Consider the following 15,491-nt stretch of genomic DNA (forward strand, 5'->3'; position numbering starts at 1 on the left):
CTTTTTTATCAGGATATGTCATCAATTGTTTTACTAGTATTAGCGGTAAAAATCTAAATCGGTATTGATGGATTATATCATTTTGTACTCCAGCTACTTACAAATAATGCAAATACTACGTAGAATAACAGACAAAAAAATACTAAATCCTAATGCGCTACGAACAATGATTTAACACAGATATCCTTGTTTTCTTTAACCATAATTACAATTAATTAATTTCTTATTTCAGATAGCAAACAAAAAACAGGATTTTATAATAAAATAATAATGTTAATCTCTTAAGATGTGTAGTCGTTATTTTTTTGTTGACTTGATAGATTTATTTTTGAAAGCTGATGTCAGCTAGCATAATACGCGGTTTAAATTTGTTTAAATATAAACTATAGACTTTAAATCAATATATTTTTTATCCCCCATTTTGTTCTTCGTTGCTCATATTTATACATGCTTTCAAACCCACTTTTTGGTTTTCGTTAATTTGAGGGCCTCTACATTTTTCCCATTGTTTTCATGCTTGAGTGCAGTTACGCATTCAAACAGTCTAGATGGCGCCATTGCTTCATGAAAAGCATCGCCAACTTACCAACTTGACCCTGATGACGACAACGTGGTCTTGAGCATCAAGGCCACTTTCAAACCCCTATTGGTCTGAAAACCACGTGGTATGCTACGGTGAATCCGCAATCATTTCCCAAGCCTTTAGTATGTCCTCTCTCCACCCCGCAACGTCGAAAAAATGTCAGACTCCTACTGTCGTAATCTTCTCGAAAATAAACCGAACTTCTGGCTTCCGAATTAATATTATATAAATAACTAACATGACATGTCCCAACAGCGTGGCCCCGGGTTCTCTCATGGATTCCTTGGTAGGAGGATCTTCCGCCTACAGAGATGAGGGATACTGCAACAGTCCTGTAATGTATATGCAATCGGATGCTGAGTATGGCTGTCCTCTGACGAGAAATTACGGACTTTTAGGTTCATCTGTCTCCAAACAAATCGAGGCTTCTCCGAATGGATTGTCTCGCAGCGTCTACCATCAGCAGCATTATTTATCTCAGCTGGACACTTGGGGAGAAGACCCCAAAACTTCTCCTGTAGTACAAGAATCTGTTACCGTACCCCTGTCATCCTGTTCTTTCTCCACGGACAATGTCAAAGAGAAGACTGTGTGCCCGGTGTACCGCGATGATTTAAACAAACAGAGTACAGAACCAATTACCTACACCCGACTGTCCAACAGTACTTTGTCTGATTGCTCTCCGGTACCTGTGCCGAACTTCTTCACTCTGAATCATCAGAACTCAGGTGTAACGCAACATGTAGAGAACAGGATCGTGCCAAGTTTTGCTTCGGTAACCAACGTGATACCTCCCGGTGACAAATCCTTTCAGCAACCCTTCACCGATACTGGCAAAGGCAAGCAAAGTCTTCTCGACGCCGAGATAAAACACGAGGATCACAGCTCGGAAACAGGGAAGCCAGAAAGAGAGGTGAAAGTATCCAAGATGGACAGTGGCACCGACAATTCGGACAACGATGTGAGAGGTAACCGTCTCTCGCGCTCTCTGTCTCTCTCTCCCTCTCTTCCTTTCACACACACAAACACACACGCATACACGCCCACACACTACATGCGCATAGAGATATAAAACTTTGTAAAAGCTGGAATGCAGATTTTTAAAAAACGTTTATTACTTTATTTATTAGTTTAAATGTATGCAGAGATGTAAGGAAAATTACAACGTTACTTTGTTGATGTTTTTCTAATGCAAATACTTAAGTTAGATATTAGTAATAAAAATCAAGTAAAGCCATTTAATGCAAAACCCGTGGGATAAAAATAAAATTTCATTATGAATTGAATATTAATGTTGAATCCATACGAATTAAAAACTTTTATACTTTTTATTTTATTGGTGCTCTATTTTACCGTTTCACAATGTGCTTATTATTAATGTTAATATATTAGCTGTTTCTTGATTTTATTATTGAGACATTGATAAGTATATTTATTTATTATCTATTTTAATTTTAACGTCTGATGACTAATTGTGTGCGTGCGCAATCGATGTGAGTTTGTTTTTAGCTGATTCTACACACACACACACACACACACACACACACACACACATACACACACACACACACGCACACACACACACACACACACACACACACACACGCTTAACGTAATATAATGTAAAGTATAAAGTTTGAAATAGGCCTGTTATTTTGACGGTTGAATTAGTGACGTATTTTCAATTGTAAACACTTTGACAATGAACTGCCGAGCCTAAGACCACTGCTGCTCCCATCTCCTTATATAGTTCTAAATACATATGAGCTTTTATGTCAGTCTCAATGTAGATTTGAATTATTTGTTATTCTTAGCACTGTCAGTGATATTGGTATTGATGGTGCTGGCATAAGACGAAAATTAAGTAACAGGGAGATGCGTGTTTCCTATCTGTATTTGCCCAAATGATATGCTATATTATTGATTTCTTACAGTTAAATTGCTGCTTACTTTTCTAAGTAGTTTAATACAAACATTTCTACCTTCCAAAAACAAAAGAGTCACGTTATAAGAGTCACATTACCTCTCTGGTAACCCAGTAATCAAACTGGATGAAAGAATGGAAACGAACTTACTTTTAATCTGATATTTCTATTGTGTTTTAGCACATTATAGTCGATGTTTTTGCTAAATAATTTGTGAAAGATTTCAATATTATATAGGTTTTCATTCAGACCATTTCTAGCCAAAGATAATGAGCGGAGTGATACTTATTTTGGCGAGACTTGGGATTCGAGAAACAAGATTTTTTTTAACCTTGGTACCGTGTAATTTCGGGAAAACAAAGGCGATCGGCAGAAATTTGTTGGTTACAAACATGTTTCTTTGGTCTCATTAACAGCATAAATTGAACTTAATAGTAATTACGAAATTATAAACTAGTTAAAATAATTGTACGCTATGGACGACAAAGCATCAAACAAAGCACAATATTGCGAAAAATTTTCAAGGATAATTAATAACGAACATATTGATAAAAAAAATTAAATACATTTAAATAAAAAACTGACACATTTGTATAAAATCTTATATTAAATGTGAAATACACAGAAAGTACAATTTAACATAAACTTTACTACAAAAACATTTACATAACAGTTAGATTCTTTTTCTCAGTATTCACCTTTTAGATTTTGATAATTTGGTCAATTTGTACGTAAAAAATTCCATTATGGGAGCAATGATGTTACACTACTTAGGAATCAGTACGGTACTAGACTGACTGTATTTAGTCATAGCAACACTTATTTGATTAATTTATTTTGATTATTCTGCAGAGATCACAAATGTGGAAAAGGCGACAGGAAATTGGCTGACAGCGAAAAGTGGACGAAAGAAGAGGTGTCCATACACAAAACACCAGACGCTTGAGCTGGAAAAGGAGTTTTTATTTAACATGTATCTGACTCGCGAGCGCCGACTGGAGATCAGCAACAACATCAACCTTTCTGACAGACAGGTCAAAATCTGGTTCCAGAACCGCAGAATGAAACTTAAGAAAATGAATAGAGAGAGTCGCGTGCGTGAACTCACGTCGGACTATGAGTGCACCTAAATCTGTATATTAATGCTTTTGTCAATCCTCGTCACCACCATCACTTTCCAAATAAATAAACACACGTAAAACTCGCGTGCGAGAATGCAGTAATTCATGACTTTTATTAACAGTCTCGAGAAGATGGATCAAAGCACTTAAACAATAAAATTTAAAAAAACATAATTTCACTTTGCGGTCTGCAGTTCAAAATAGAGTCTTATTCTTCAAAAACTATAGTAATTCACGCATATTATGTGCAGTGCGCATTCTTAGATGTTATAGCGTTAATAACTGTCTGTGCTTTTTGTTCAAAACGTGATGTGCTTCTAGTGTCGTTTTCATTCAGTATATTTCATGATATACAGTACTACTTGTCTTGTTAAAATTAATCTGTTTTTGCTGGTTAACTGATTACTGTATTATTTGTTTATTTTGTATGCGGTTAATGTAATGCCTGACAATATAACTTGCATGTTCTTCCTATGTTTACCTCTCCGTCTATACTGGACGAAATATACACCCCGTTTGATAAATAAAACGGGTTTTGGAAAAGTTCCTCTCTTAGGCTGTCCTTTCCCTGTTTGTCATTTATGGCTTTCCCCAAGAACGAGAGAGAATGGGGAGAGGGAGAGGGATATTTGCAGTTATAATAGAAGTAGAGGACTATAACGTTGATTTAAATATTAGCCAGGTGACCACAATAAGTCAGGCTCATAAAATAGTAATGTCAAGACGATCCTTATACAGAGCTCGAGGTGGATTTTATGATCTGCAAATATAATGTGCCGCTGCAGTAAGATGCACTTAAAGGTGAGGAGGCGGGCTGATCCACAGATTTGAGCTTGCGATGTGCTAGATTCACGGGTCGCTACAGTGGTTATTCTGCAGGATCAAACCGTGAGGATTGTATTCAGAATAGAGGAACACAATCACGACAACAAATAAAATCCATGGAATCAATAGGAATCATCAATAAATAAATATACAAATCACGAACCTCGCGCATCCGGAAAAAGGTAGGGAAAAGAATTTGCTTTTACTTTGCTTTTACGCTTTGCTTTGTTTGTCTATTAAGTAATTGGAGAGAATTGTTGATGTGCACGTTGTTCACGGTCTTAAGCGTTTCTTGTTGAGCCTTGGTGATCTGCTTCTACTGAGCCTCAGTGGATATGCCAGTTAGCGCATTTGCAAGACATTGTTTGTAAGGCATTCGACTTGTTGTATTACACTACAGGACCATATTAGGCAAATACAACAGGAAACCAAACGAATGGTGTCTGGGTAATTATGATTTTGAAATTAATAATTTTCTGCTCCTCTGAATTAACGTATTACTAATTGTTGTATTTCAGCATAAATAACATTTGTGGCGTACTTGAATATAGGTTTATGATTTATGTATTGACAACTTATTGTACATGTATTATTATGAGTTATCTATCATTGTGAGTGACAGTCCCGGTTGTTCATACTTTCCGCTGTTTTTGCTTCATTTCCACATCCGATAGAATGTGTTTTATCTAAGTGAATATAGGAAATGGCTACGTTTGCTTGGGAGTCTTAAAGAAACAATAAGAATTGCATAAGTATGTGAAGACTTCCCAAAGAGTTTTCTTGTTTTTTAAGGCTGCATATTTCTGCGAAATTAGCTTCACCTCCGCGTGACGCCCTTCAGGATACGCCGCTGTGAGATGGATGGATTTTCTTGTGTTAAATGCCAGCAGACTTTGTGACTGTTCGTGTGTTTCTCATCGGATCGCCAGCTCCGTGCAGCTGCTGCGTGGTTTAGGTAGTTTCATGTTGTTGGGATTGGCTTCCTGGCTCATCAACAAGAAACTGCCTTGATTACGTCAGTTTGTGTTCATCAAGGGCGTCCATTTCCGTTATATTATACAATCAATTTTGAACTCTTTGCAAATGGCATTGTAAATGAACTATACGGCTATATCCACGGCTATTCCTACGTTTATTGGTTCCTTTGAGTGGCGCTCACTAAAAGTCTTACAGCTCTGCAAGAAAGAATGGGTTGTAAACATCACGGGGTAACCTTCAGTCGCTTTTTACTGCTCAACTTACTTTGCGATTTAGGCTGACCGGCAAGATCATAAGCTGGAGGTGTTTTAGGGCGTCTGTATCCGCGAAAAAGCTACTCTGAGTGTGGGCCTTCAAGTCAGCCGCGTTGGACGGAAAGAGAAATGGCACCGATATAGTTACTCTCCTCGAAACTCTCCTGATGGTGTTGTCCTGATATTTGTGCGAAAACCTTCCAACTGTCATATTGAAGCGGTATATTCATGGGTTCTATATATTTCCCAACCTAAGATTGGTCTGTTGTTATATCTCACAATGTTAATCTATCGACAAAGCTAAATCGAAAACTGCCTTTCTACGGTAATCTCGACAAGTCGTGTTAGTGTGTGATTCTTGTTGGATGTTTACCACTGTTCTCTGGAAACGAGCATGATATTGTCACTTTAACTAGATTTGTTCCTGCAGAACTGTAACGGTTCTAGCGAAATTATGTAATTTTGCTTTGTTAGACAGACAACATGTTATTCATTAAGTCTGAAACATGAGAGGAATTTATTTGAAATACTATAAATAGGTGCAGGCCTATTTGTGTTATAGACTTATGACGGTTATTGATCTAATAGTTTTTGAGTTTAATGCGGAATCACGCTGAGGACCTTTAAATACCGATATTGTTAGAAAATGGATCAGCAAGTTATGAATCAATAACAGACATCTTGTAAGCTGTTATGGTTAAATCATTTTCTATGATTAGCAATAGAGGATGAGCAATTACAACTCAACTGTATGTCTGTGTCATTTAAAAGGTGTAAAGTCTAGTTTCCCAGCCGTTTCAATATGAGAATATAACATTTTACTTTTAAAAACCATGGTGAAAATTCAGCTGAACAGTGTTTGTATATAAGTGAAAATACAGAAAAAAATTGCGAACGGATAACTGCATAAATGCGAGCACAGCCTTAACTACGGAAGCAAAATGAGGTAGCGCAATTGTCATAATGCTGCGATAATATCTAAAATATAAGAAATTGCAATAGTGTGCTTGCTTTTGGAAAAGAAGGCTTCTAAAACAAAACCTTACACACCTCTGTGCCATCGAAGAAGCATTGGCTGAATTTCACAAGTATCGAATGTGGACGAAAAATACAATATATATACTGAATACGAATAGATCATAAGCCAGAGTCTGTTTGTTGGCATTTTTTATTTTTTTAATTAATAAATCTTCTTGGAAACATGAGTCGCGCGAATACAGTTCAACTTCTTGTTTCTGATTTTTGTTTAGTGCGACTTGAAGCTTTTTTTTATTTTCATACAAAGGTCTATATATCTCATTATAGTCTTTATATCTCATTTACTCTCTGTGTTCGCGAAGGCGAACTGCTCAATTTGTTGTGAATCGCTGAACACATGCTGTTATACGCTAAAACTATTGTTACCTGGTCAGTGCAGTTCTCCGCTGATCGAGGTCTTGTTTAATTCCTTATTTAATGGTGACTGCTGGCGAAGCGTCAATTTCCGAGTCCTCCGCGCGATTTGTGGTAAATAACAAGCCTCCTCGAAGGACAAACGTTACGCCATGTCACACTCCAAAGACCAGGGAATACATATACGCAATGCATTCCATACTTTTTAATCACCATGTGCAGTGCTAGGAATATATGAAAGAAGATGGAATCAGAGGTTATAATTGTCATCCATCCATTTAAATAACCTCTTATCCAATTAAGCTTACAATTCATCAGAAATGTTACACTGAAAACCTGGATGGGATACATTTGGCGGTAAAACATAAATTCTGACACTTGGAGAGAATTTGGAGTCACCAAGTCAGCAGCGGGGGGGGGGGGGGTGGGGGCTGGAGGGCGGAGGAAGGCTATTTAATTCATTTTATCATTAAATTATGAGCACACAACGAAATATGCAATATTTATATAAATTTTTCAAGTACATAAATATTGTATAAGTTGAAATACCAATCGGCGGCTCTGCTTATCTGCTTATGGCTCGTCTCTCTAACATTCTGTTAGTAATAAAAGGTGTGGACGCGCTAAATACATTCGCAGAAGTAATATTGTTTAACGTGTCACATCATGAATTTAATTCCATGCTTTTTAAATTGCTTACCCCACGTCACCTTACCACAGGTGCTTCTCAATCAATAAGGTATAAACACTCCATTCAACAATGAATTATGTTCATGAAACCAAGTAGAAATTCAGAAAAACAACAGTGAAATATACATAATTTAATTTCCGAAATGAATACGTATTTGACATTCTGCCTCTCCTCTTGGCACGAGAAATGCATTTTTAATTTTTGCATTTTTTTCCCTTTCCAAAACAACACGTATGTGTATGCATGTGTGTGTGTGCGCGCGCGCGTGCGCGCGTTAGCGTGGGCATAATTTATGCGCTATGATCATTATTTGCCAGATTGCAGTCGTTATTTTTCGTTTTTTTCGTAAGCGCACGCTATATATTTTTGCAACAACTATAGTATTGTTAGAAAATGAAAGAATTCAAAACCACATTTACTACCCTCTTGTAGCCTACGTTTGATGTAAATGCAAACGTTTAAACCTATAAATTTGCTTATAAATTACCGACATCAAAACGATAAAACAAATATAAGCACACATTATGCTGGACTTCAGGATAATTTAGCGAACTTATTATGCTGAACACAACAAAATCACAGGTAAACAAAAAAATATATATCACGAAGAATCAACTGACGTCATGGCTTATCTCCCATATACAGATAACTTTCACTCTGTGAGGCACATAATATAGATTTCCAATAACCAATAGCTTGAATGCCTTCTTTGCAAAGAAAAGGTATATGTGTGCGTTAATTTGTGCAGTATGTTCGCATTATAAAATATTTAATCGGTTTACTTTTAAGTAAGCGTATGGTATATTGTTATTTTTCGGAATTGTACAAACAATTTTAATTTACGAAAGCATAACTATATTCTACTGAATAACCGCGTGGTTTCTTTGGTATCTTAGTTAGTCAACTGCCCAACTGAGAGTTTCCTTTCTGTCAACGTCAATACCAAATACATCTATCTGCCAATGGGCGCAAATGAAATTTGTCAACACATTGGGTTATTTTACGCCGTACACTGTTGTACGTTATATTAACCTTTTTGGTGGAGAATGGACTTGAACGACGGCAGCGAATGCCTGCAGAACACGCTATAGCACACGAAAGACAAACATTAAAAGGTCTTAACAAAAAGGATATTATTACTGCATCACTCTTGATTTACCTGCATCAGTATTCTGTACATATTTAATCGCAATATCTAATTTATTTCAAACAAAAGTATGATATTGCGTTTACTTAAAATGCAGCCCAGAGTGAAAGGCTATAGCCTATTTGAATAAAGTGCAGAACGACGCAGCTACATTGACAATCGATACACGTCTTCTTTTCGGCCCTAAGCACAAACCGGGCAAATTCCAACCGAATCCAAATGTTGCTGAATCGGGATATTCCGATTTTAGTTTATCATACTTCATTATCTTAATTGCGTCACAACAGAAAATCGGATTTTCTGTGGGAGTTGGTATTTCAGGCAAAATCAGAAAGCTGAATAAAACAAGAATTTATTTTCTATATATACGAGTAAATACACACGTAAAATATCAGAATGTCTCCTCGGACACGTCTATTACTACTATAATGCAGTCGCGAGCTGTTAAGAGTATAGGCCTTGCGTAGGCCTAGATTTAACAGAAAAGCATTTCGCCCAAAAAGAACATTATACATTCATTCATTACAAGCAGCAAGCGGGTATATGGAAAGTGGAACACTTCTCCTGCTTACATGGAAAGTAATACACCTGCAAAGTAAACAATCATAAGCCACGCACAGCTACACCAATTTAACGTGGGTCGCAACATTTGTATTTATCTGTTACTTGCATTTGTTCAGCTTCACTCCACATTAACATATCACAAAATATATTAGAGCTCTTTCATTACATACTTTTAAAATAATAATAGGCTATTACAATTTTCTGCTTTACCAACAACTTTAGTCAAAACTTAAATCAAGGCCAGTAATGAATAAACATCAAGTCCCAAATTCCAGTCTTATCTATTATTTTGCATATATTTTTCTTTCGTTGTTTTTCCAGATACAGCGGATTGCAATTCGTATAGGATACGAATAACTCGGACTTAGTTTTTATTAACGACACGTTTATGAACAATCAAATGACCCTCGTAAAAAATTTATTGATGGACATAAAAACACAAGCGACCCGTCGCAGAATATACAGGTTTTGGATGGGAATGTTTACAATCCTCTCAGTACCACCTCCCCAAAATTCGGTTCAACCTTTCTTGTTTTAATAAATAAGGAATCTTATGCTAAATTCAGGATGGAATAACTGCTTTTCTTCGTACCTTTGCGCCTGGGTCAAGCGTAAGCGAAAAACCGCATAAATCTGACGTCAGCAAACCTTTTCTTAAATGTCCGAAATTACATCTAACACAGTTATCAAAGGAAGCATAAGAAGTTCAACAGAGCATAAAAGACTTCGGTCGACAGAGATTAATTACATCAACAAATAGTGCCAGTTGTAAACGTACCTCCTGCTTCAGTACGGAAGTGAAATCCCTAGTTTTTATGTTTATTGCGAGCACGGCATAGATACATTTCAGCACTGAAGCATTAAGTTACTTCCTGTAGAAATGAAAGTCATGAAATAAATCCCAGTTGAAGCCCCGTAGTGCATCACCTTCGCTGAGAGAATCGCGCATTGATCCAGTGTACAATTTTTCGGGTAAATATAATCACGTGTTTCACAGGCAGCCAATGGGCGCAAAAGAAGTCCATGGAAATAATTACCTGGCGTGATTGTTCTATGGGCAGATAAAAAGTACACCTACAGTCCATATAATAATCGAATGCATGTAAAACAGAGAACGGGCTTTATCATGTCGACCACGGGTCCAATAAGCAATTATTACGTGGATTCCTTGATAAACCATGAAAGCGAGGATGTGCTGGCGACTCGATTCTCCACTCCTGAATTGCTACCCTCCGGCTCCCGTGCTGCACCCTTAGTACCAGAGTGTACCGACTTTCCTTCCTGCAGCTTCGCTCCAAAATCTCCAGTCTTTACTACGTCTTGGGGCCCAGTTCATTCGCAAACCTCAGTGGTTTACCACCCGTACACTCACCAGGCTCACTTGGGGACGGACTCCAGGTACGTGCGCTCTTGGCTGGAGCCTATTTCAGCGCCTGTATCCTTCCCCGGCTATCCGGCAAACAACAGACCCTATGGGTTGAAACCTGACGCCATCCCAGAACGAAGAGCCGGGGACTGCCTGGCCTCCAGCGGACGCGCTTTTTCCGAGTATCCTTACGGCTGCTCTGCCGATACGCGAGATAAGACGCAGCATAACGTTCTGTCTCCGGTGTCGGATATTGTGGCTTCTGAAAAACATAAAGACGACAAACCCGACTTAGATCCGAGTAAGTGGAAGTGATTTCTTTTCATAATATATTTCCTTGTGTTTCAGGACAGGATCTGTTGGCGTGGCGTTGTTTTCTTTCTTCGCTCTATTAAAATAGCCTTCCTTTTTTCGCCTCCTCGTTTCGGACTTCAATGCTATAGGAGGTTCATGGTACGAAACAGGACAATCCCCAATAGTATAGGGTTGTAAAAAGGGAAAGAGGCTGTAAAAGAAGAAACGGGAAACTTTAAAAGCAAGCCGTTAAGTGATGTAATACAACTTAAGTCCAATTCATTTCGTATCTGGGGCAAATATAAAATTGCCCACTATTGCAGTTATTATAACTTGATTCAGCTATTTATTTTGAGCAATGTCAAAATACGCGCTGTATTGTGCAATGTAGACAAGGAGAGTAGTAGCTTTGCAATACAATTATTATTATTATTATTATTATTATTATTATTATTATTACTACTACTACTACTACTACTACTACCACTACTACTACCACAATTTTTGTGGTCGTGGAAGTATTTATTGTTGATGGTCTTATTACATTACGTTATCACGTACAGAGTGCTTAAATAAAATAACGTTACCACACAAACCTTGTATTCCAGTATAAGTTCATTTTAAATCTGCAGGAGAATGTGCGATTACTAAAGAAGGAGAGTCAGCTGTAAAATGCTGAAGTGGGTGTATTTTTGACGTGTGTCTGAAGTTAGTCAAATTCTTTTCGCGAGTCATTTTAAAATGACGTGCTTATCAAAAACTACACTCGTAATATAATGCTGTATGCAAAGCTCTCCGCGAAATGTTATATTTAACTAATATTACGTCACCAATCAAGACGCTACATATCCTAGATATACCTATGTGTCCAATTGTACTATTTATATTGCGCAGCATCTAAACATAACTCAATGAGTCAAACAGAGAAAGGGAAATCTCTGTAATACATTGAGGCATGGGTGATGTAGACCTGTAAAGGCTTGAAACTGGGGGCGTTTAAATTCGTTTATGGGCCTATAAAGCAAATGGGAGCACTCACTATTTTACGACTGGATCCGTTTTTAAAAGCGCAGTAAGGAAACGCAAAACGGAGGTTTTTTTCATTTGTATGAAAACAGACTGCTTAAGCATATTTTACAAATATTCAGATAGAAATAACATTACCATTAATTCAAATGGGTGTAATGCAATGGGACCTTAAATGTAATCCCTTGGAGATAGAATGCTATATAGATTAAAATGCATTAAAATGACAATTTCTGGTAAAATGTTGTCGTTATCTTAATTTTAGCAATGCTTGCTTTGTCGAATTGCAGATAATCCTGTGGCGAATTGGATCCATGCACGTTCCACTAGGAAGAAACGTTGTCCTTACACGAAATACCAGACTCTCGAACTTGAAAAGGAGTTTCTTTTCAATATGTACCTTACCAGGGACCGACGGTACGAAGTGGCGCGAGTCCTAAATCTAACGGAGCGTCAAGTTAAAATCTGGTTCCAGAATCGACGAATGAAGATGAAGAAACTGAATAAAGAAAAGACTGATAGCAATGAACAATAATGGGAAACGGTCGACGTAAAAAGGACAAAGAGAAACTCTCGCAAAATACTTATAGCGTCTTACCATATTGTCCTTTCACATTTCCAGTTAAATGTTTGATTTTCAGTGTAACTGTATTACAGTCTGACGCATTTTTATTATGTAAACTCCCGATGTGCTATTTGAGTTTTAATTTTTAACAGTGTATGAGTGCCTGTGTCTGTTTGTGTTCTTGTGTATTTGTGTAGAACGAAAACAAAAAGGTCACGTTCCTTATTCATATACAACCAGAGAAAATTACTTGAAATTATACATATATTTTTTCTGTTGATTTGTAATTTATGAATGCCTTGCGTGTATTTGTAGTTATGGCTGTTTACTTTTAGATTAATATACGTGTTAAAGGCTTTCTATCGTGAGTTGAGTAATATGACAAGAAAAACAGGGATATTTGTCTATAAGGCTACGTGTAAATAAATTTAATGCACCACGGTGAATTTTCGTGATTCCTTCCGTTGTTTTGATTCATACTCAGTAGAATTGTACACATGCTAGTAGAAGCACGCATACCAGCACCAGTCTCGTTGTGCTCCAGAGGTGTGGGCCTTGCAAAACGATGATCTCTAGGACAATCGCTGTCAGAAAACGAAATAATCGGGCCGTGGGCTTGTTTTAGAAAAAAAAAAAACATCCAGATTCAAAAAACTTTTCGTTCTCCGCGCCATATCTAGGGAGTATATTCATTATTAAAAGCATCTGGCAAGCTAAATCATAGCGCTTCCTGTTTCGTTTCTTTAACGAGCCTTTCCCAGCAGTATACTCACAACCATAATTTACCATGTCCTTGAAATATGATGATTCTGGAATATATTTTCCATATATAGGTGTAATTTTGGAGTATATCTGTGGAGCCTTAAGTATTTATTTGGGCCCGCTTACAGATTATGTATTCACTCCTTTCTAGATCCAGAAAGTTTTGCCGTGAAAACAATAATTGAAATGTTGTTTTTCTCGAGGCCTATTTTTCTCGTGGACTGAAATCGCCGTATATTATTACAACTGCCAAGAATCCTACAAGGAAATGGTTTTACACCGATTATTTCATTTACCCGATGCTCTTAAGCTTATCTAAACATAAAAAATATTTTCACCTATAGTTACGTCGAGAAAAGAACTGCTACATTTACCTATACGTTTTTCCTATATAACTTAAAAGTTATTGTAGCCAAGTACGCTAAGTTCATAAAAATAAAGACACAAGCCATCAACACAAGGCAATTAATGTTGGTTTCTACACATGTTATTGTGCGGTTGTGCTGTTTTAGCACTAAAATGATGTAATGGTACTCGAACATACCAGAAATCCACGCATGCTAGTGTTTAGCATAAGGCTAGCCAAATATCTTTAGATATTCCGAAACGTTGTTGAATTATTATTATTATTAGTAGTAGTATTATTAGTATTATTAGTATTAGTATTATTATGAAAAATGAGACAAGGGACTCTTCATCGTAGTCACTCGAGGTTCCGCTTCCTGTTGTTAACGTATGTGGAATAGCGTTTATTTCATGGGAGCGTCAAGAAAGCGCCTTTTTGTGACGATACACACAATACACGTCGGTTTCAGGGATTTTTAGAGCCCAATATACTATGACATTTCCGCTACTGAGGACAAAAATGCAGGTTTTACTGCCGTAGTAGAGCCTGCGCTGTTTGCTTCCCTTACATTCAAACAAAGCAAAACCCGGGCAACTGGCTAGACGTCTGGCCTAAATTATTTTATTGTTTTAATTTGAGACAATGGTGGGCCGTTTCAAAGGAAGCTTATTGCTCTTATTTTGTCTGAAAGATCCACTGCAAACACGTTTCCCCATTATCCTTCCTCTTCAAAGTCAACGAGGGCAAGAGTAGAGAATTTCTGCAGAAGAATGATCAAAGGCACCAAACTTGAATTTTCTCAGTCATTTTAGTTCGTTTCTTCATGATTTACCATCAATTCATCGGGTCCAAACGTACAAATTACGGGTCCGGCGGTACAATGATTTTGAAGCAGAAATGTTCAATGACATTTCCACAAACTACACGTATTATAAACATGTTATTGCTCTGCGATTTTTCTTGTTCTTCTTTGCGCAATAATATCAAGAGAGGTGTCTGTGATTTAAAACAAAATAAAATAAAATTAAAATGTTATTCCGGAAAGGTCGTTTAAGCAGGTGTAAGGAGAAGTGTCCACAAAATTGAAGTTTAGCCTCTGACTTCGGACAACGTAATATTTTCCCAAATGTCGCGTGAATTTAAGTACGTAGAGCAACAGTCTTTATACTTAAATTATTAATTTTAAAACGTGTTTTGCAAGTGGCCACATATGTTTTCAACCTTCAGTTGTAATTATCATCACTGCTATTTGTTGAATGGTGTTTGTTTTTAATCGCAATTATTTAATATAGATGTAAGTTAAATACAGTTGGCTACGTGTTAAATAGAAGAACATTTATTGCTGTTGGGATTAAGTTTAACTATTCGGACATTTAAGCAGATGGTGGCGCATTCAATGTATTCAATATTGATCATATTATCATAATAATAATAATAATAATTATATACCTATATTAATAGTGTAAGTTAAAGAAATAACCTACACAAATGTAGTCGGAAGCTACAATAACATTACGTGTATTGATGTCAAAAAATTGCACAGATGTAAAATCAAACATACCAATTACATTTTAAATTAAACGTTTTTTGATTAAATTCTCCTTCATATAACCTTATATAACCACAGACAGTTAACTTTTTTCACGAAATGT

The 15,491-nt window shown here is 36.9% G+C and overlaps 2 protein-coding genes across 2 annotated transcripts; both read left to right on the forward strand.

The window, feature by feature from the left end:
* Nucleotides 1-581: 581 nt before the first annotated feature.
* LOC125723531 (homeobox protein Hox-C10-like) lies at nt 582-4,174 on the forward strand. The gene is made up of 2 exons (XM_049000208.1): nt 582-1,551; nt 3,361-4,174. The coding sequence occupies exons 1-2, from the start codon at nt 822-824 to the stop codon at nt 3,636-3,638; spliced, it is 1,008 nt and encodes a 335-aa protein (XP_048856165.1). The 5' UTR covers nt 582-821; the 3' UTR covers nt 3,639-4,174.
* Nucleotides 4,175-7,569: 3,395 nt separating this feature from the next.
* LOC125723533 (homeobox protein Hox-C9a-like) lies at nt 7,570-13,177 on the forward strand. Its single transcript, XM_049000210.1, has 2 exons — nt 7,570-11,147; nt 12,457-13,177. The coding sequence occupies exons 1-2, from the start codon at nt 10,577-10,579 to the stop codon at nt 12,699-12,701; spliced, it is 816 nt and encodes a 271-aa protein (XP_048856167.1). The 5' UTR covers nt 7,570-10,576; the 3' UTR covers nt 12,702-13,177.
* The last annotated feature ends 2,314 nt before the right edge of the window (nt 13,178-15,491 follow it).

Source organism: Brienomyrus brachyistius, unplaced genomic scaffold (assembly GCF_023856365.1).
Source record: "Brienomyrus brachyistius isolate T26 unplaced genomic scaffold, BBRACH_0.4 scaffold50, whole genome shotgun sequence".
In the NCBI taxonomy this organism is placed as follows: Eukaryota; Metazoa; Chordata; class Actinopteri; order Osteoglossiformes; family Mormyridae; genus Brienomyrus; species Brienomyrus brachyistius.

What these genes read in the sequence shown, in the direction of transcription:
- LOC125723531 (XM_049000208.1), top strand. Translation starts at nt 822, where the DNA reads ATGACATGTCCCAACAGCGTGGCCCCGGGTTCTCTCATGGATTCCTTG. An exon ending in TTCGGACAACGATGTGAGAG is followed by an intron (nt 1,552 to 3,360) that starts GTAACCGTCTCT and finishes ATTATTCTGCAG; the next exon opens with AGATCACAAATGTGGAAAAG.
- LOC125723533 (XM_049000210.1), top strand. Translation starts at nt 10,577, where the DNA reads ATGCATGTAAAACAGAGAACGGGCTTTATCATGTCGACCACGGGTCCA. An exon ending in CAAACCCGACTTAGATCCGA is followed by an intron (nt 11,148 to 12,456) that starts GTAAGTGGAAGT and finishes GTCGAATTGCAG; the next exon opens with ATAATCCTGTGGCGAATTGG.